Below are 20168 nucleotides of genomic sequence, written 5' to 3'. Positions count from 1 at the left end.
CTCTTTTCTAGGACAAAGACCTTAAGCAGTACATGGACGACTGCGGGAACATCCTGAGCATGCAGAACGTTAAGGTGAGCCTGCCGGCCCAGCTGCCTCAATGAACTGTCAAGATTGTTTTTTTGTTTTTTTTGTCTGCTGGTGTTGGTTTAAGAAACACTGCTTGTGTGCCCCCTGGTGGCAAAGTGTAGACACTGGAATAATCAGTGCAAAATGTTAAAGATTTTAATACTTTTCTGACCAAAGTCGGCAAAACTTAGATTGTTGGATGGAGTAGCAATTTACAACGCACTCACAGGCTTTTGGTTGGATGATTTTCTGTGACATGTTTGTCTTATTAATCACAGAAGTTTCTTCCTGTAGATTTTTTTGTACCAGATCCTGAGAGGGTTGGCTTACTGTCACAGACGGAAAGTTCTCCACAGAGACCTGAAGCCCCAGAATCTGCTCATCAACGACAGAGGAGAGCTCAAACTGGCCGACTTCGGTGAGGTCCAACGCCGTAATCACATCTTCTGTTTTTTTTATTGTGAAAAAAAATAACCCAAATCTCTACCTGACTTTTTAATTGAGGAATTTTCTGTGTGGTTGTTCTGATTTTTAACATTTTTTTTTTACATGCTCTACACAGGCCTGGCGAGGGCCAAGTCCGTGCCCACTAAGACGTACTCCAACGAGGTGGTGACGCTTTGGTATCGGCCTCCGGACGTTCTGCTGGGCTCCTCTGAATACTCCACGCAGATAGACATGTGGTGAGTGGGCCTCACTCTGCGGGGAGAGAGTCTCTACTTCCATATGTCTGCACTGTGGAGGAAAGGGCCGGTAGATTTCTAAAACAGGGAGATTTCCCTCTGCACAGATTCAGTCTGGTCTGTGTGCAAACAGAGGTGTACAGTGATCCCTCGTTTTTCGCGGGGATTACGTTCCAAAAAGAACCCGCGATCAGCGAAATCCGCGAAGTAGGAACCTTTATTTTTTTAACAATTATTATACAATGAAATACTCCATAATATATTTAAAACAAAGAACAAAACATTTTTACAGGGCCAAGCATTTTTTTAACAAAAGTACTGTATAAATGTTTTTCTTTTTTTTTTACAAATAACTACTGTACTGAAAAATAAGAATTTTAATCATCAATACGAAGTGAAGGCTTCAAATTGCGGAGATCAACACCGCCCCACCGCGACCCGAGTCATTGGATTAGAACGGGGAAAAAATTATTATGAAAAATATACAAAGTGCAGTTGGACAAATAGTGACTCACCTGTATTTCACTGCTCCTCCTGACTCCGCTCTGTCGCGTTTTGTCTTCTAAAGCCGGCGGTGCAGGTGTGTTTGTTCGGGAGAAGAACATAGTTATTGGTAGCTGTTGTCGCTCTTTTTTCTTCTGGGCAAAAAGGTTCTTATAAAAGGTTCTGCGACAGTGACCATCTTCCTCTGCCTTTTGGGCCCGACCGCAAGTGCCTTTGTCGGTGCAGAACGTTTTGTCGACATTATGGGTTTTACAGAAACTTGAAATTGCAAGAGAATTTGCTAACTTAAATATGGCAAGCTGTTTTACGTACGTGTACATATTACCCGCAAAGTTATTGACACACAGGTAGCGAAGAAGCAGAGAGACTGTTTAGCCAATCAGAATGCAGAACACAATGCACGATGCAAATCCACGAAGCAGCGAGACCGTGAAAGGTGAACCGCGAAATAGCAAGAGTTCACTGTAATGCCTCTCATTTTATTATTTTCTCATCAAAGTACTTTGAACTTTGTCACCTTTTGTTACATTTGAACCACAAAGTATAATGTAGTTTTTATTGTCCAACACAAATTATGAAATGTTTGTGAAATGTAACTTTTTTTTTTTTTTTTTTACTAAATCTGAAGAAAAAGAGTGAAAATGTTTGGTTTTTTTTATCCATTTGTGTTCAACACCCATGAGTTAATACTTTAGTTAGCTTTAGTCTAAACCATACTCTTCCTGTAAGGTTTATTTGTGTGCCAGTCAGGTAAACCTTACTGTTAGGTCACCACCACCATGTGGCACAGTAGCATAGTCATGGTGAGATGGTCAAAGGTTTCTGCCATGCTTAGTGCTTTGCATGGAAGCCAGAAATGAAGAATAATTTAGATAAAGGGGTTAAAGGTACTTCATATTGCTGCTAAATGTTTTTTGTATCGCTGTCTAGGCATATGACTGGATCTGCACTGATAAACTGTTTTGATCTACAGCTCCTCCAGAAATCCTATGGAAAGAGTTTTTTTTGTTTGTTTCTTACTTGACAAAACATGGAAAGGTGTAGAATACTTTTAAAGGCTAAAGAGTTCACAGACGCTTCGACACTGTGTGAGTTTTATGAGTGACGAATTGAAAGCAGCCTCTGAATGCCCTGCTCTGGGGAACCCGACACCGAACGTCGGTGAAAGTTGAACTCGGTCGTCTCTTGGTGACCCCTCTCCACCATCTGTTGACCTTTCAGGGGAGTGGGCTGCATATTCTACGAGATGGCTGCCGGCAGGCCCCTGTTCCCCGGTTCCACAGTGGAGGACGAGCTGCATCTCATCTTCAGACTGTTAGGTCAGTGCTGCCCCCTGGTGACGGGGGAATAAAAACAAACAAACTTTTTGAACATGAGCCTTTAATCGCATCAACCATGGCATGTAAACCCCTCCACCACATACACACACACTTTAAGTGCATGAAAAAGCCCCTCCAGCTGGCGCAGTGAAGCCTGACTCCGATTAAATGTCCCCACACAGGCACTCCTACTGAAGACAGCTGGCCTGGAATATCCTCCATTGATGAGTTCAGGTCCTACAAGTTCTCCAAGTACAAGCCACAGCCGCTAATCAATCATGCTCCCAGGTAGGACAGATATTCATTCTCTGTTACTCTGCAAAAACACCAAATATTACCAAGTATTTTTGATCTAGTTTTAGTGCAAATATCTTGAATGCACTTGAAATAAGACGAAAATACCTTGCAAGTAACTCTTCAGCAAGATGTAGAAGCTTGTTTTAAGTCAGTAATTCCTTAATATTGATGAAAAAGTACTAGTTAGTGAAATAATCTGCCAGTGGAACAAGACATTTTAATTTATGACATAGGACAAAAGTCAGATTATTTAATTAGTACCTTTTCATTCATATTTAAGGAGTTATTGAGTTAAAGCAAGCTCTTATTTCTTGCTGAAAAGTTACTTTTAAGTTAGTTTTGTCTTATTTCAAGGGTACTAAGATATTTGCACTAGGAACCAGACCAAAGATACTTGGTAAGATTTTGTGTTTTGCACTGCATCCTTCATATGAGGGTTTATTTTTTAACAACCTTCACACTAACATAACCCCCCGCTTATTCCTGGCAGTCCTCTTATTGAAAGTGGGAATGAGCAAGTATTTGTCGTGATGCCGAGGTACAGCGGTAGAGCTCACTGAAAGCAGTTTAAATGGTAGACGTTCGTGTAGCTGGGTTGTTTAGCTAGGAGTGTGTGTGCTTTGCCACTTCCTGTAAGGAAATCCTGTGGAATAGTTGACTCTGTTTGGCCGAGTTTCCTTCCTTACAGCCGCCAGCATCTGTGAGTCACCCCACCTTACTGACCCCACGCCCCTCTTCTCTCCCATCCCCCCTCTTCCCCCTTTCCATGCAGGCTGGATAACGATGGAATCGACCTGCTGTCTTCATTCCTAAAAGTGAGTCGCTAACTACCTGACAGAAATGGTGCAATACTAACAGCAGAGCGGATTACTGTTAGGATAATATTTTTGTTAAAGTATTTTCAGTCAAGTATCTTAGTGTTGTCTTATTTCAAACGTACTAACTTATAAGTAACTTTTCAGTACCAGTTAGGAGTTTAAGTCAATAATTTCTTAATATTGTTGAAAAAGTATAAGTGAAATCATCTGCCAGTGGAGCGACACATTTTTCCCAGACTTCACTTATAACTAGTATTTTTCATCAATATTAAGTAGTTATTGTCTTAAAACAAGCTTGTGTTTCTGGCTGAAAAGTTACTTGTAAGTTGTCTTAATTAAAGTGTACTAAGATATTTGCAGCAGAAACCGGACAAAAAATATTTGGTAAGATGTTGCGGGGTTTTTTGCAGTGATTCTTGTGCTGTCTTAAGCTGTTCTTTAATAACCGTAAGCCAACCCTTTGTCCCAAATTTCAGTACGAATCCAAAAAGAGGATCTCTGCTGATGAAGCAATGAGGCAGCCGTACTTCAGGACCCTGGGGCCACGCGTGCACACGCTGCCAGAGAGTGAGTAATCGCATTGTGATGCAGAAATGCAGCCAGGGAGGTACACAGCTCACGAGCTCTTCCAGAGAGCGGAGGGGATCGGTCTGAGCTTTTATACCGAAAGGTGACAGACTGTGTCTCATCTGCAGACATGTCCATATTCACACTGAAGGAGGTGCAGCTGCAGCGAGACCCCGGCTACCGGAGCTCCTCGCATGCAGAATCAGGTGAGATGCTCAGAGGAGCCATAGGATTCTGCCTGGCAGAAGTATTTATTTATTTGTTTTGTGCTATAACCGTGAACTGTAATGTGTTTTATTTGGATTTTGAAGTACACGATTGTAAAGTGAGGATGATGGGATAAGGCTGCATTTTTTTATTAAAATATTATCTTCAGTGAGGCATGTGTTTCTGCAGCCCGTAACACGTTTACCTTCAGGAAGCAGCACTCTGTCTCTTCCCATCACAATACTTATTTGTGCATTCCCCACAGCATGATGCTGCCACCACCCTGTTTCACTTTAGGGATTTTACACCACAGACTGTCTTTAGCACCATGACGGTCTTGGTCGTCATGGTTCTCTTTGTTCTTTAAAGAACAGCTGTCTTTATACTGACATTAAATTACACGAAATCTGACACAAATACACACAAATACTAGCATTTGTAGTTGCAAAATATGACAAATTTAAGAGGTGTGAACACTTTTGCAAGTTGTTTTGGTTCATATTTCATATCAGTCAATGGGAATCAGAGCCACAGTCACTGATGATGGTTTGCAATAGAATTTGTCTTTTTAAATTCAAGCAAAACAAAAATATTTCTAGCATTTATTACCAAACTACCGTGATAAATGACCTTAAGTAAACTGTAAAGTGGTCTGTTTAGGGGAACAAACCTGCAAAGGGATGAATTGACCACAAACTCACTTATTATTCATTTATTTACTTACATAAATCCTTGAAAATAAAAGCATTTAGGTTTCCAAGAAGGTATTGGCACAATAACAACTGTGACGAGTACTTAATAAGTGTTCCAGTACATTACATTGTATGAATGTAATAATTTCTAATTGGCATGCAACTATAGTGAAAAAATCTTTGGAATAAAACATATTTTACCAACACAACAACCATAGAGTTGTGTGGTTTAACACAAATATTATTTAGGTTGATCTAATTTTCAAGCAAAGCTCAGGTTCAGTTTCACATTCCTTACCATGGTTCGATTACCGCCTCACGTCCAATCAACAAAACACTTAGTCTGCCTGACTAACAGGCCTGAAAAAGCAACACAACATGTCCTGATCTGAAGAAATTCAAAAGCAGGAGGAAAAACAAACTCATTGATATCAAGTCTGAAAATGGCTACAAAGACATTTTAAGGTTTTGGGACTCAAACTACCCATTGGAGTCATTACCCACAAGTGGAGAAAAAGAAAGAACAGTGGTGGACCTTCATAGCAGTGGCTGACCTAACAAAACGACTCAATGGGGGGGAAAAGCAGCTCATTTGGGAGGTAACAAAAACCAAGAACAACATCTAAGGTGTAAAGTTAATATTTCATTTTGGAAATCTGGAATATGTGACAAAAGAAGCGAAGATAGATCAAATCTGTGAGGGTGTAAACTCTTCTGTCACATCTTTTCAAATTTAAATTCAAGCTACTATTCTGACGTTATTTCTTTCCTCATACTTTATGCAGTCTATGTGCTAATGTCATTAGCACTTATTTAATATAGAAGTAAAATGGAGTTGCTATCAGACTAATAATCAGTGGAGATCAGTAATAACAAATTATGTTTCAGCTTCCTGAAGGAATATCCTGTTTGTCAGTGGGATACTACGTGAATAAAAAACCAAATGATGCACTGAAGTACTGCTAATCCTACTTGATTTATTTATATTCATTAATCCATAGTTACATATTGCAGCTAGAAAATGTAACTGTGGATTGGTCAACGGTGGTTATAAAAATCCCTGAGTCTCCACATTGTGTTACAGTAGCCTGACCGCCGTGTGAAATGGCTTCAAGCCCTAAACTGACTCATTACCCACAAACCTTTGCGTATGCCAACAAGAAAATGCAACATGTTGCTTTGTTTTATGTCCACTCTGATTATTTTTTTTGTATTAGTTTAGACACTCACCTTCAGGGAATCCCGCATCTGGCTTTAAAACCATTTATTTTAAATCACAGAAACTAAATGGTTCTGATCCGTGTTTTTCCTCTCTTTTCTCCACCAGGCAATGGGAAGAACAGAAGACAAAGCATGCTGTTTTAAAAACTCCAGACCGGACTGTGGGTTTACTTTTTTTTTGTTTTGTTTTTTGATGAGAAGGACCTCCTTGAAGACAGATCAGTTCAAGATGGATGGATGGATGAATGAATGTGTTTTAATCATCTTCATCACTCCTCTTCCTTCCTCCCCTCAAAATACTTTGAAAAGCTGCCTGTCCACAGTACGACTCCTCCCCACCCCCATCCCTCCATCCTTCTCCCAGGTTCAGCCAAGCCTGGCTCCAATAAGAGACGTTATTTACTGTACATTTATATTTATTGAATTTGCTGCTAAGTCAAACTACTGTTTAGAATTTAACTGGCTCAGTCACTTTAATGAATACATGCCATTTGTATAGATTTTTAACTTTTTTTCTTTTTTGAGCTTTGAAGTGATATATTTTTGAATTTTAGTTTTATTTTTTTTTTAGTTTTATTTTTCATTTTTTTTGCTCACTGTTAACATGTTCACTCCCACCTTGAAAGCTCCTTGTTGTGCTGTCCTGCAGACAGCAATGTTTCTGTAGCAACTCGGAGGAAGGTCAAATGTTCTGTCTGTTATCAACGGTGCTGCATAAATCATCGGTGACCACTTGCTCTGAAGGCTTTCAAAGCCAGGTCTCGTATGACAAGTGATGACTTTCGTCCCGACGGGAAGACGATACCCGAGCTGCAAAGTGCAGGTTGCGTCCCAGGATGCTCTCGCTCATGACCAATGAGACAAAAGTAGGGATAAAGAAAATGCTAACGGGCATTGCTGGAAGAAATCCTCGTTGAAACACCTCAATGTTTTTACTTTATTCTGGGGGACATGTAATTTTTTTTTTTCTTTCTCAGCTCCATCTATATGTTGCATGCCACAGCTAGTGAACTCCTGAAACAGGAAGATACCATCTCTAGTTCTGCCTCCCCCTCAGTCTCATCGTTCGTCTGCCAGTGTTACAACAGATGTTTTGTATAATATTCTTTAACTTTATTTGTGAATAATGAATAACAAGTGTGGGATTTTGTTGGAGATGATTCCCATTTTTGAGTTTTTTTTTTTTCCAGAGTAAAACAAATTAAATTTAAAGTTTAAACAAATGTCTTGCTTTTGTCTTTTACATCAGCTTCTGTTTCCCTGAGAAGTGTTCATACTCCGTGTAATTTCCCACCTTCCTCTGTCGTACTTAACCATTGCTTTCGTACGAAATGCCGCTAGTTTGAAACTCTCGTCACGGCTCAGTCTGAGCTTTCAAGCTAGCCAATCAGCAAACAGAAGAAGTTGTGAGCAATGACGTAAATTTTCTTAGAATTGTACTCGCTTGTAGTTTTACCATTGCCATTTTACCATTTATTTTGTAGACAAAAATCTACAAAATCAATTGCAATTGCTTTTCTTTTTAAATGTGTTTTTTCCACAAAATGTTTTGACTTTTCAAGTTAAAAATTTTGTTGCTTTTCTACAACATTTCTAGGATTTATCTAACAATTCAGAGTTTTTTCTAACAAATCTTTGACGTTATAACCATAAATTTACTTGTTTTTTTTTTTTTTTTTGTGGAAAATTTCAGACCTTTATCTAAAAATTGCCTTTTTACAACATGTATCGTACCCATAAGTGCAAAAATTGCGAAATTCCTTTTTTTTTTTTTTTTTTTTTAAAAAAAAGGAAATTATCACAAAAATGTGATTCTGATTGCAAAAAATCACAAAAAACAATGACGAAATGAAGGGTCCGATTAATGTGAAAAGACATTAAGCATTGTTTGATTTTAAGAACTTATCTATTGCAGAAACAGTAATTTATTAATATTTTAAGTTTTACGGTTTTTATGGATATATGTTTGCACAACCGGCCATTTAATGACATCCAAGATCTCAAAATGGCCCAAAATGAAAACGAGTTTTACTCCTCTGTGTGAAGCTGTGATAGATGAAATAATCTCTGCAACATAAAACAATCCCAAACTAAAAAAAAAAAAAATTGTAGTTTTACCAATGGCGGCGGTGGCAGTAAACGAAGCTGTTCAGGCTGCGATGGTCACATTCTTCAAATATTGAGTTATCATCTTGTTCGACTTTGCCCTTTCTCGTGGCAGTGGAGGACGGTTGTTTACAGCGCAGCCTATTTCCGGTAAGCTTCATAGCGTCACGGCTAAACGTTAGCGGCCAAACATTAGCATTAGCTTCTCAATAGCCGTCCAGGGTCCAGACACGCTGTACGAAGCAAAATGTAGAACAAGAGCTGATTTTTTTATTTTTTAAAGTGCAAACATGTATTTTAATGGGATTTTGTGTAATAGAACTACAAAGTCTGACATGCAATTTTTATTCTGCCTCTTTTAATCTGACGCCCGAGTAGAACCCAACACAAGCAGTCAGGGCCGGCCCAAGGCATAAGCAAACTAAGCAGCCGCGTAGGGCCCCGGGGCCACTAAGGGGTCGCCTCAGTGGAGCTGATTTATTAATTTTTTTTCTAGTAATAATTTCTATGTCATTATAATATCAAAAACACACAATTTCACTTTAACGAGATTTGTTTTTACAATAATATATATTTGATAATGTATGTAGAAATCATTATTTTATGGATAAAAAGTGAAGCTGCTAATAGAAACTTAGCTTGATAGCGACCTGGAACATCCAGTTCAACAGCTAAACATTTATGCTAGGGTCTTTGTGTGAAACTGAGTTTAACCTTTAAATGAGTTGATTCTCATCTCTGTATATTTCTGAGGTATTTTTAGCTTCAAAACACTGTTTGATAACAATAATTAAAACTTCTCAATGTTTGACTTTGTCTAGCAAAATGTTTCTACGTCAGGCTACATGGCTGCTACATCGATGAGCTGCTCTATGCTGTAGTTGGGGATTTGTTTGCATAATCATTTTGTGGCTAAAACAAACATTATTTTTAGATCAACTTCTATGTTATGTGAAACTTCTGTTAAAATCATTTGAAGGCTGAGAATCAACCTGGTACCGGTACCGGTCCACATTCTCAGGGGAGAAAGACTCACCTGGTATAAATTACATTTTTAGCTATTGGAGTAACGCTTAAGAGAAATTTATTTAATCAAAGAATGTCATGAATATGTGTGCAGGGCTGCACCGATTGCAGTTTTCTGGCCGATCCCTGGTTACCGATCTTTAAAAAGCCTGATCTGCTGATTTTGATTTTGGCTGAAATGAATTTTTTTTTTGTCTGAAATGTTGCTAAATATAGCAAGAAAGTCACTGAGTTGGCAACAGTGGGCTGAATATTGTTAAGTGTAAACATGCAAACCCGACCTGGTGGGTCGTTCTGTCAGACCTCTCACTGCAGAGCAGAAGAGGACAGAGATGATTTATAAACCTTTGCTGACGAAGATCAGGTAAGGGATTAAGATGGGCTTCACATCTAAGTATCGGCCGATCACAATCCCCCAAAATTAAGGAAATCGGCGCCCAGAAATCAACTGGTGGATAAATCAGTTGGCTAATAAATGTATCCTATATTATACATGTATATAATGTAAAAAGCACTGTCAGAGATGCAGTAGGTTTATAGCAGGTGTGTGAATGATCTAATGATCGGGCTGCTGATTGCAGCCAGTCCATGTTGTTAGCAGAACTAGAGGGCCCCAAAACCACATTTCGCTTAGGGCCCCATGGAGGCTTGGGCCGGCCCTGCAAGCAGTTTTCTTCTGAACTAGATTAATTTAATCTATGCATGTTAGACTTCTCATATTTTATATGTCAAAAAAAAAAAAAAAAGGAAAAGTTGCAAACCATGTCTCATTTTCCTTCCAATTCCTAATTATTGCCTAAAATCTCCATGTAGGACAACAGAGAATGAATACTTTCAGAAGGCTGTTAAAATAGAAACCTTACGTTTTCACGCATTCAATGCCTTATTTATTGGAAATGACATTTTTTACAATACAAAACATATACAGAATGCATAACTGTATGCCAAGTCCAGTATTAAAAAAGTACATAACTGTTACAAATTTTCTATTGATCAGAAATCTCGTCTTCATTTAAAAGATTTTGTAATAAAGTAAAAAACAAAAAAACAAATAGACAATAAGGCACAGCTGGTACTATCAGGAAAGCATAGTGCATACATTACATTACCACATTGGTGAAACCAGCAGTTTCACCTTGTAAAGAGGAGAAAAATAATGTTTGTACAAGATTAAAAAAACAAACAAAAAAAAAGTTTCTGCAGAGAATGAGCCTGTCCGTGGATAAAATGTGCTGTTCCTCTACCACAGACGTCTCTGACGTCCTGCTGTATGGCTTTTTACCAAGTGCTTTCAACAACTAGAATCTGGAGCAACTCAAGTGCAAAAAGGAGTGAGGTCACGTCTCTTTATTGTTTTTATTGTTTTTTTTAAGCTGAATTTGAACATGAACTCGACCGCAAACAGACAACTGAGAAACTTTAAACGATGATGCTCGGTGTTTCTTTCTTTCTTTCTTTCACAGTCCCTGGATCAGGATTTGTGGGTGGCGGGGGACAGGAGCAGGGAGGAGGGTGTTCCTTCCAGGTTTGGGAGGGGGACAGGCATGTGTCCGTTGATTAGGCTGGGGAACTGTGGAGGGAAGAGAGAGACGAGGCTGAGAGTTAGCGGGTGGCTGCTTTCCGGTAAGGAACTGCAGCATTGTCACTGCTCTGCTTTCCTGTTTTTTTTTTCCTTCCTCTTTAATTTTTAATTTATTGTTCCTCTTCCTTTTCGTCTCGGTAACCCTAAAGCTCCACATCAGAATGAGGAGTTTGTGTATTATTTGTTCAAAACATTATCCACCGTGTTATATCTGTGTGTGCCCGAAGAGATGGTGTCTTCGGTGTGTGTGTGTGTGTGTGTGTGTGTGTGTGTTTCATAAATGAGGAGCAGCTCTCAAACCAGTCCACCCTGTTCAGCCTGGCTCCCCTGGGCTCAAACAGGAAGTATTCACAGGATTTCCTCTCCCTCTCACAAGCTCTGAAACAGGACACCTCTGCAAGACCCGCTTCCAAAGTCTGAGCATGTCTCTCAACTCTCGGTGTGTGCCGCTTTGCAAATAACAAAAAATAAAACGTACTGGAAATCTTTTTTTTTAAAGCATTTATAATGAAAGTTCTGCTGAAAAGCAAAATCTTAACCAACTTTTTTTTTTTTTTTTTGCAGAAGCACGTGTTTTACCAGCATGCCACTTCCTCCTTTGTCTTTTTTTTTTTTTTAAGAGCTTCCAGTAAATAATTACTCTCTGTGTTGCACCTTCTGTTGTTCTCTTCAGCTACTTTTGGCCCCTTTTATCTTCCGCTTATCGGCGCCACACCCACATGCGCCGCAGCTCTTACCTGGAAGAGGGAGCCGTGGCCCTGCAGCCGGGCGGGGCTGAGCGGGGCGACGGGGCTCAGGCTGCTCCAGAAGTGGATCCCCGACAGCAGCGGACTGTGAGCCAGCAGCAAACCCGACGGAGTCTGTGAGCGAGAAGTCCAAAACGTATGAGGGATTAGACCGGTAAATAAACATAATAATAATAAAAAAAAATGTTTTCCCCAAGACTGAAGGGGAAACGGAGTTGGGAAAACGTTGCTCTGAGAGGTTTCAGTAATGTGAAACATGCTGAAACGGTAAATGGATGCGCTTTGGCGTTTGGAAAAACAAACTGAGGGAGCAGGAAGGAAGTCTGTGGTTTCTCCTCCTGAATACAGGGGGCTTTTCGGGGGTAGTGGGGGGCATTGATCCTTAAGAAAGAAAACATATGAAATCAATTTCTACATCTATTCCCCTCCCCCCCTACACACACACACACACACTTCTCTCCCTGTGTCACCTCAGCGACGTGAGCCAGAGCTGCAGAGGACGGACCCAGCCCTGCTCCCATTATTAATGGAATTATTGGAGCATATGGCATCGCTTAGGGACCACCCCTCCACCCCCCTCTGCTCTTTTACAGCCCCACTTGCTGAAGATTTCAGTAAACTGCTTGTTTTTCCTCTGATTTCCTCCACCCGTAAACAGACAGCGGGCTGTAAAACTATTAATATCTTTCTTAATGCCGGTGTTGCATGATCTTTTTTTTTTTTTTTTTTTTAAAAAAAGGCCTCCAAAGTAAACATGATGTTATTTAAAACGGATGATCAAATATTAGCTGATGCAGAACCGAGTCTGGATTTTTGCCACAATCCAAAAGTGTGCCACCGTCAACAAATATAGAGAACATGAGCATCATAGAGTGACTTGTCGGGTCACGGGCAGCTAATTTAGTAGGTTTCCATTATTTATGAGCGAGCTGACATTTTAAATGAAAATGTGACTGATATTTGAGTCAGAAACAGACCTGTTGCTACAAGTGCTCCTTACCTGTAGCACAGCATTTTCTAAGAAGCATATTACACACCTCTTTGAAAAAAAAAAATAGGACAAACGGTCGTTAAATCAATCTCAATTGGTGTAAACATTTATGTCACCACGCAAAATTGCTTCCCTTTTTTCTGGTAAAAAACAGGTTGTCAGAATATTCAATGAGATTCTTCTTCTTATTAATTACTTTTAACTACAGGTGCACCGATTGCAATTTCCTGGCCTGCCGATTACGATTTAGGCCGATGCCGATTTTTTGCAGTCTGAAAAATTCCAAATATGGCGACAAATCAGACACAGTAAATTTATAAAATACTTACTGAATGCCTTTTCTGACTCGTCTGAAACTCATTTTTAACCAATTTAATAACTTAAGAATCCCATTTAATTAAATTACATTTTTTAAATTAGTTTGTATTTACTTAATGAATTACATTTATACCTACCTAGTAAATATCTTATTATTTTAACTAACTTTATAATACCAGTCATATTTAATCTACTTGATAAATTTAAACATGTTATTTAATGAACTTGGATTAACCTGTACAATAGTTTGATAAATTTTATTTTAAAATTTATTTATGGTATTTGATATATATATATATCAAATAGCTTAATAAATTGTACTACTTAAATTATTACATTTTGTAAGTGAAAATTTTTTTAAATTTTTGTTTCAATTCCTTTTATCTACTGAGAGGTTTTAGCGACAAAAATAGAACAACAAAGGAAAATAAAAATAAAAAATAGCTTGTGATGAATGAGTGTAATCTGGATCTATTAAGGACTCTTAAAGCACTGCAAAGATCTGCTGCTCTCAGGGATTAGTTGGCTGTAAATGCTTTCAGCTGCGTCCAACACTGAAAAATCTGACATTTTTTCTTAGTCATTAAATGCATGAATACTACGAACTCCCGTAAACTTTGATCTATGAACACAAAATGTACTATGAAGCACTTTTTTATGTTGGAGGAAAATCCCTTTGATAGTACAAGGTAATAACCTAGTAAATCATTTCATTTTGTGCTAAATTCACATCTGCAGCATTTATTTTCTCTCCTAGGTCCGTCAAAACTGGAATTAGCAGGGCAGACTTCAGCGAAAACCTGGAAATGGATATGAGCCAGAAAAAGTTTGATCAGAACATCCGTTAAGACGGGAACCGCTTTCTTGTGTTTTCGTGATTTATGAGCTGGACCGCTTTCGGCTGGAAGAAAGTGACAGAATCCGGTTTGACTACTGGTGCGGAGAGTGGGAAAGAGAAGGGTGTGGCAACATGTTGTGGCATGTTAGAGGTGAAGGTAGATTCAGAGCCCGGTTCACCTCATACAACACTCAGCAGCCGCATCATCAAAACACCTTTCTGACTATGTTTAGCTTCATCTAAAGTGACTGACAGGAAGCGGGACCTTTGGTCTGGAACGATTTAGAGGGATTCAGTTTTGATCCGCTGACTGTTCCGTTTGCTTCACCTGTCCGTGGGTTTAATGTTGTAGCTGCTTGTGTCACTTCTGTCTGAGCATTTGATCCCCTTGAGGGTGGAAAACACCTTAGGAGTCTAACGTAACAGACTCAGGGTTTTCCCATCATTCTTAAGCCAGTGACTCGCATCTGGAAACAAGGAAATGGTGTTGCTTTTTTTCACACATATTGAGCTTCCTGATGGGACTTTTTAAGATAGCTGTGCGTGACTGAGATAAGCGCCTCACCTGTGTGGTGAAGAAGGCAGGAGTGAGGGAGCCGGATGGCAGCGCCGGGCTGTTGAGGGCGATGGAGCCGATGTCGCTCCCCGCCAGGAGCAGGGATGGGCTGGAGATCTCCAAAGCTTTTGGCTTTTTGCTTTTGGGTGGAAGTTCATCCCCTTGGTCCCCGCTGCTGTTGATGGAGCTACTCCTCCCACTGCTGCTGCTGCTCCTCTTCTCAGGAGGCTGCAGGGCTCGCTCCCTGTGCCCAGAGGAGAGATTGAGTGGCTGAGGGTTCTGGTCCGAGTCCTCCGAGTCCTCTTCCTCGGCGGCGGGGCTCCAGCTTCGTCTGGGCTGGGTGTGCGGCGAGGAGGACGGAGAGTGGGAGTGCGAGGGGAGTCTGGATGCCGTGGGGGAGGCGTAGGATTCTGACTTGACGGAGGGAGGGGAGCTCCTCCCGCCGGTGTTGGCACCGAAGCGGATGACGGAGCGCGGCTCGTCCTGGCGCTCGCGCAGGCTCCTGTGCAAGGAGCTAATTCCGAAGGACGAGTAGAGGCCTGAGTGGAGGTAGTCCCTTTGGCACTGCTGTGCCCCCAAGGCTGCGAGGGTCCTCCTTTGGACTTCCTCCTCACTGTCCTCCTCCTCTTCTGTCTCCACGTCCAGCTCAGGCGCGTCTCCCTCTTGGAGGGGAAACCTTCCAGAGGCTAAGCCCATCTCCACCGCCTGCGGATCCATCTTCAGGATCTCAGGAAAGGACACAAACTTATAGACAAACTTCTGGCCGATCACCTTTTTGATGATGTTCTGCAACACAAACATTAGCAACAATGAAGAGAAAGTGGCTGAAGTTTCATCATAGCGTCAACTGCATCAGTCGATAGTTCGGTAGACTCGGTTCAATTGGTGACCAAGGGTCCATTTGCACCGAACGGGTTTTTCAAACGATTTAAATTGTTTTACACAGCGTAGTGCAAAAGTGAAAATGCAACAAATGTTGCAATTTTGGTGCCAAATCGAACCGAGTCTCCCGGACTATCAGGTGTGACAACACCTTTATAGATGGACCAGATCTGCATCAGAGTTCGATTACGCATTCAAACGAATCAAACTTTCCGAGAAAACGAACTAGAGTTGGATTAAAGCAGACTAAACAGGAATGGTGTGGATGCAACCTAAGAGGAAGTAGGAAGTAAAGAGTATTTTCTAGAAACTATCATCTTTTAATGCAATTTTCAGCTAAAAAAGAAAGAAAAAAAACTGCAGGGGAACAATTAGTCAGACTATTGCATAGGAAGAGGTAAGCGGCTCATGATTGGCTGGAATAACCTTGTCATAGTAGTAGCGCAGGGCTCTGCTCAGCTTGTCGTAGTTCATGTTGGTCTTGTTCTTGCGCAGCCCCCACAGCTTGGCCACCTCCTCTGACTTGAGGAGCTTGAACTCGCCGTCCGTGGACGTCCAGCAAATCAGGTGCTTGTGGCTCTGGTCGAGCAGCAGCTGCAGCAGGAACTGCCACAGGGTGATGGCGCTGTCCATACCTGCAGCCAGCGGAAGGCAACACTTTCACTCGCATCACTCTCACTTTCTGATTCAAATGTATTCCTGCCAACACGGCTTAGCCGCATGCAGACTGAATCTTGTGTGTGTGTGTGTCTGGGGGGGGGGGGCCCGTCTGAGCGCAGGCCGTCATGAATAGAACAGTGTGTGTAAAAGAATATGGTGTAATGTAGCAGCAGCAGCAGGGGAGAGAAAAAAAATACAAGCAGGAACAACAGCTCAAGCCAGAAATATGCTGCGGTTCAACCTGGCCCTCTCTCCACAGGAAGCATGACGGGCCCAGGGTGGGTTATTCCTTTAATGGAGGAATGTGCAGCCTCCGAGCTCCTGTCTGCCGACTAGGAGCTTTCTGTCCCCAACAACACGACCGGATTAAAAATCCTGCATCCATTTTACTTTCTTTTTTTTTTTTTTTTTTTGCTCTAGTTCTCACAAATGTGGAGCTCAAATTATCAATTTGTTAGCAGATAAGCAACAGAGGATTGATTGGTTTTGTGTTACAGAGTAAATATGTTCGGGGTTTATAAGAAAATAATAAACTGGTGTATTGATAATGGATTGTAACTCAGCTGAATAATGGTATGTATTTCAGGGTATTTCTTTACCAGCTTTACACATTTAGAGACTAGGAACTTTGATTAGGCCATTCTAACACATGAACGAGCTTCGACCTATAGACCGTTCCATTGCAGCTATGGCCGGGTGTTTGGAGTCGTCCAGCTGGATCTTGAACGTTTGTTCAGCCTTCGTTAATCTTCCCATCAACTCTAACCAGCTTCCCTATCCCTGTTGAGGAACGCCATTCACACAGCATGATGGTGCCGCCACCATTTTTCACCGTGTGGATGGTGTTTAAAGAGAAAGTAATGCAGACCTTCAGTCTCGCCTTTCTTCTCCTGGTCGATAGACTATTGACAACTTTAAACCTGAAAACCTTTCCACAGTTCTATTCATTTAAGGTCCTGCAAAATGCACTGGAGTTTGGGGTTATAAGATGTCAAAATGTTAAAAAGGCACTGTTTACACAGATTGATTTAACAATTATGCTATCTGAGAAGCAACAAGTGAAAAACTGTGACAAGAGAGAAGCTTTTTTTTTTTTCACCATCCAAATAGGACTGGGACTGGTTTTCCGACACAAGCTTTTTGCCCCAGAGTCTCCTGTCTGCCACGTGAAACCACAAACCTGTCAAAGTCAGGACTTCCTCCTATTCTACTTCCAAGGACAAATGGTGAGGTGAGGGGATCTCGCAGCAGGGGTGCGTTTCCCCGATCCGGCCACACTTCCCACTCCAATCCCAGAGGGAGGAGGTCAAAAGATCACATCATTGTCCCGTCTCCTCAGGTCCACCCAGTGACCTGCTCTGAACCTGCACTTCACTGTGGCTGTTAGACAAAGACAAAGTGAAGCTTGTTCATTCAGGGCCAGCGAGCTGAAACGCCTGTAGGGCCGAAGATGCTGCACTTCCTGATGCACAAGCCTCACAACATGACTGACACAGTGATCTATAAGAGAATGGTGCTAACCTAGAGCGAGCCTGGAGATCTGGAGACATGTTCCTGCTCTTTCTAGGAACATCTCTGCTGGGTTTTTTTTGGGGGGGGGGAGGTGAAGATGAGGAGTCCTGCTGCTGATGCTCGGATGAAGAAGAGGTCTTTCTCAGTGAACACAAAGCCACGCAGTGTGTTGGCTGAACGGAAACTCCTAATGAGATTAGATGGTGTATGCAGACATTACTTGGCCATGACCAAATCTGCTCTCTTCCTGTTCACAGTCGGTGGAAAAACGCAGTAAGAAGCCCTCTGAAAAGCTTCCCGGAGCGCTGTGGAGGTCTTTAGGAGAGTCAAGTCCCGAGCTCCACTTTAGAGAGCCTCCAGAGGGTGTATGTATTCACCCACGGAGGTCTGCTTCATCCTCCTGCCCCACTGACTCATTTTCAAGATGTTGCTCGGACCGGAAGAAGGCACCGTGTCCGACTCGAATCTCTACTTTCACAGCCTGAAACTCTTAGAAAAGTATTTCTAAAGGAAGTTCACCAAGAAGCAGAAGCTCGTAGCCGCGACACTTTCTAATAAAGTGGGTAATAAGCACCGCTGGAACTTCTCACCCTGCATTGTTCCCGTCTCTGCAGACCTCCCGACAGCCAACAAAGACCCCTTTTGTGTCAAGAAACGCCAGTTTTGATTCACTTTACCTGCGATCTCCGGCTGGGTCTCTTCACTCCGCGAAACTTTACGTCGAAGACTGCGTGATCCCTTGTTTTTCCATGCTGACTCCTGGTCTGCACGGTTGTGCTGGACTGAAATCGGATCCTGGGCTTTTTCTTTTTCTGAGCAGGAAGTTGGAGCAGGCAGACGCAGAGCCGGCTGACTTCCTCTCCCCTACGATTCCCCAGGCAGTTAGCCGTCTGTGTAAACACACGTTTCCTCCCCTCCTCGACGGCCAGCAGTGGGCCTACTCTCTGTCCGCACACACGCTGGCGGAAACTCCTACCGTCCGTGAACTGACAATCACCGGTAGCGTTGTGATGCGTTCAGGAACGCCTCGTTGGCTTCAAGCTGCCGCAATTACAACGGGACAAAAAAAATCTGGTGATTTATTTTTCCAAGTGTTAGAACCGAAGTAGGTAATGCAGCCAAAAGTTGTACTGAGGTAAGAGTAGCGCTAATTCAGTGTATTTTTTTTTTTTTTACTCAAGTAAAAGTTAAAAAAAAAGCAGCCATCCAAGAAATGACTCAAAAGAGTAGACAAAGAGAAACAGACGAAAACCTAAACATAAATGCTGGGGGGTTTTTTTTAAAAAATGAAAAAATATTACAAAAATAAATAACATAATTAAAAAATTTAGGCAGAAGAAACACTTTTATATTTATATATATACAATACAGACCAAAAGTTTGGACACACCTTCTAATTCAATGGGTTTTCTTTATTTTCATGACTATTTATAAGGCAGGAAATCCCACTTATTAACCTGACAGGGCAGGTTGACCTATGAAGTGAAAACCATTTCAGGTGACGACCTCTTGAAGCTCATCAAGAAAATGCAGAGTGTGTGCAAAGCAGTAATCACAGCAAAAGGTTGCTACTTTGAAGAAACTAGAATATAAGGGGTATTTTCAGTTGTTTTACACTTTTTTGTTTAGTGCATATTTCCACATGTGTTATTCATAGTTTTGATGCCTTCAGTGTGAATCTACAATGTCAATAGTCATGAAAATAAAGGAAACTCATTGAATTAAAAGGTGTGTCCAAACTTTTGGTCTGTACTGTATATATATATATAACAGAAAAGACTGAAAATAACAGTTTGTAGACTGCAGTCTCACTTTAAGATAAACTGTTGATTTGTGTCTGGTGCATTTTTGGTTAAAATATGTTTGTTCTTCATTTCTACCCAAGTAAGAGTAGCAATACTTTATAATATCATTCAAGCAAAAGTGAAAGTACGATATAAAACACTACCTAAAAGTATTTAATTCCCCAAAAGGTTGCTCAAGTAAATGTAACTAGTTATTACCCACCTCTGAAAAGCACTGTTCGTGGATTACCCTAACTTTACTTCACCCAACAAAACCATTTATCCATTTTTTACTAGTTTTGACCTGCTTTACTGTAAAGGTGTTAATAGCATAAAGGCTCTAGGAAGGTGGTAGTTTTTAATACATACAAGGCGTGTTGCTCTGGGCAGCACCACAAGTCAAACAACAGTTGCTGTTATGTGCAGAGATGCATGTTTGGTTATATGCCAAATTTTCCAATGTTCATCCTAAATATGTACATTTAGATCTATTATGTTTGTTGTGCTCCAGCTATCCAAATTTAGTGAAATATCTCCATAACAGCAAAAATACAAGAAGTTCATGTTTTTATGCACTTGTAAATTAATTCAGGCAGTAAACGTTAAATAAATTCTGGGGTGTAATAATAACAATAACACAACAACACAGAGAACTAAATTGAATATATACTTGGATACTGTAAGCCAGTTCTGTCAGGGAGCCATAATGCAGAGCAGCATGGAAATGTTAAACATGCCCCACACTCTCCACACACCCGGTGTCTCTATACTCTAATCATATTAATTTCAG

The 20168-nt window shown here is 41.0% G+C and overlaps 2 protein-coding genes across 2 annotated transcripts in view; one reads left to right on the top strand and one right to left on the bottom strand.

Annotated features, from left to right (window-relative positions):
* LOC114160653 (cyclin-dependent kinase 17-like) overlaps positions 1-7600 on the top strand; it is a 36856-nt gene extending 29256 nt beyond the window's left edge. The window contains exons 9-17 of the mRNA XM_028043326.1: positions 12-74; positions 364-487; positions 632-752; positions 2478-2575; positions 2758-2863; positions 3645-3687; positions 4167-4257; positions 4386-4463; positions 6484-7600. Of these exons, the coding sequence (XP_027899127.1) occupies positions 12-74; positions 364-487; positions 632-752; positions 2478-2575; positions 2758-2863; positions 3645-3687; positions 4167-4257; positions 4386-4463; positions 6484-6521 (762 nt within the window). The 3' untranslated portion in view covers positions 6522-7600. The remainder of the gene's footprint in view (positions 1-11; positions 75-363; positions 488-631; positions 753-2477; positions 2576-2757; positions 2864-3644; positions 3688-4166; positions 4258-4385; positions 4464-6483) is intronic.
* Positions 7601-10378: 2778 nt separating this feature from the next.
* Positions 10379-18625, bottom strand: LOC114157925 (ETS domain-containing protein Elk-3-like). The gene is made up of 5 exons (XM_028039131.1): positions 18272-18625; positions 15849-16057; positions 14550-15326; positions 11829-11951; positions 10379-11079 (listed from the first exon to the last, which is right to left on the bottom strand). Exons 2-5 carry the CDS (start codon positions 16053-16055, stop codon positions 10981-10983), a joined length of 1206 nt encoding a protein of 401 aa, XP_027894932.1. The 5' UTR covers positions 16056-16057; positions 18272-18625; the 3' UTR covers positions 10379-10980.
* Between the last annotated feature and the right edge of the window lie 1543 nt (positions 18626-20168).

Source organism: Xiphophorus couchianus, chromosome 2 (genome assembly GCF_001444195.1).
Source record: "Xiphophorus couchianus chromosome 2, X_couchianus-1.0, whole genome shotgun sequence".
Taxonomy (NCBI): domain Eukaryota; kingdom Metazoa; phylum Chordata; class Actinopteri; order Cyprinodontiformes; family Poeciliidae; genus Xiphophorus; species Xiphophorus couchianus.
This window is presented reverse-complemented; position numbering and strand designations above follow the sequence as displayed.